General features: G+C 45.4%; 1 protein-coding gene across 1 annotated transcript; it reads right to left on the reverse strand.

Annotated features, from left to right (window-relative positions):
* Positions 1-287: 287 nt before the first annotated feature.
* Positions 288-1,474, reverse strand: LOC101851623 (the record flags this gene model as incomplete). The annotated part of the gene is given in 2 exon segments (XM_013089481.1): positions 288-401; positions 1,330-1,474. Coding segments are annotated over 2 exon segments (259 nt in total), but the record flags the coding sequence as incomplete, so codon positions are not given.
* Between the last annotated feature and the right edge of the window lie 107 nt (positions 1,475-1,581).

Below are 1,581 nucleotides of genomic sequence, written 5' to 3' on the forward strand. Positions count from 1 at the left end.
TCAGCTTTCACTTTTTCTGTGCGTGTTACTTTTCACACCGCCAACTGTCGCGGTATCCACTGACTTTCTTCCAAACATGTACCAGCTGCTGTTGTCCCTTGTGTCCCCCTGTCCCTCTGTCAGAACCGCCGGGGACAATACAATGACATGTCATATAATCACAAACACAACACCATGAAAAGTTCCAATATTTTCTGCGTGGCCACACAGAGCTACCAGCCGACAGTGGTTGCCACCTCCGCTGAAATCAATTGATAACCATCGAAACACCTGCAATTTCTACTTACTTTTTGCAGTATTTGCGAGCCGAGGGCTTTTATGAGATTTGGAGCCTCGTGTGAAGAATACTCCGGCAAATCGGCCAAAAACCTGTCAGAAACGTGCTCAACAGTGTGCTTCGCCTGGGGATAGAATTTAATAAGTAGATGGTGCGTTAAGTAAAAAAGTTATTGAGCTTATTGAGCTTTTCGATGATTTCAAAGGCAAATGTTTTACTCCCCGTCAGTGTTCGGACCCCTTGGTTAAAGAGGAGCACTGTTTTGACACAGCTTCTCGATGTTGAATGAATATCTTTAACTCACCTAAGACGATAAACTGAAACACACTAAGGTGACTACTGAATTCTTTTACTGGTCTTACAACGATACCTTACAATTTGACATGAAAGGGTCTAAGCTTTCTAGCTCTTCTTGATGCTAAAGGGATTACGTCATGAGAGCAATAGACATAAGGTCATATATGAGCGCGCGGGACACATTAAACATTTTTAGTTGGTAGGAAATTTTGAATTTTGCCCGGGGTGGCGGCCGAAGCCTACTCTAATCGATTTAAGACCACCAAGGGATCTTTAACCGTATTTAACGTGCGCAACTTGCACACGGGTCCTCCGAGACTTTTCGCCCTTGTCCGAGAAAGCTAGGTGTACATCTTTCCTTCCAGGAGATCAGGGGGTGTGGCGAAAAGACAGCAGTATGTAGGAGCCAAGTAATAGCAGTAGAAAGTCTGCAGAAAGAGTCAGGAGCTCAGGGGAGGAAGCAAAGGAGGTGAGGAGGTGGGGGTAGAAAGTGGAGGCCAAAGCAGACGACAAATCATAACTAGAGTGCAAGGAAGGAGGTGAAAAGAGACAATTTTAGAGAAGAAAAAATTTCCGTCGCTACCCGGATTCGAACCCGGGACCTTTGAAAGAGAGGCAAACACCTTAACCTCTAGGCCACGAGAGCCCCCTAATATGGTTCAATGTTACAAATGTACATAAATAAGGTTTACAAGCTAAAAGAAATCTAGTGACGTAATCTCAAATCAAACCGAGCTGAATGTAATGTAATGCACCTTGGTCCAGGAGAACTCTTTCCCGGGGACTGGCTCCATACGGTACGTGTTTGCCGTCTTAGTTTTCACGTTTGCCGCCATGCGCATTAGAAAGGACTGCCGAGGTAGACCCAGTGAAAGTCGGCGAAGCTGAGCCGCACTAACGCTGTCAGGGGTAAAGCCAGTAAAAGAGATGTCAAAAGTCTCATTGAAATTTGTCGGCGAGCGCTGGTGCGCAGAAAAAAAATCATCATTGAACTCTCTTACTCGTCC

Source organism: Aplysia californica, unplaced genomic scaffold, assembly GCF_000002075.1.
Source record: "Aplysia californica isolate F4 #8 unplaced genomic scaffold, AplCal3.0 scaffold00025, whole genome shotgun sequence".
Taxonomy (NCBI): domain Eukaryota; kingdom Metazoa; phylum Mollusca; class Gastropoda; order Aplysiida; family Aplysiidae; genus Aplysia; species Aplysia californica.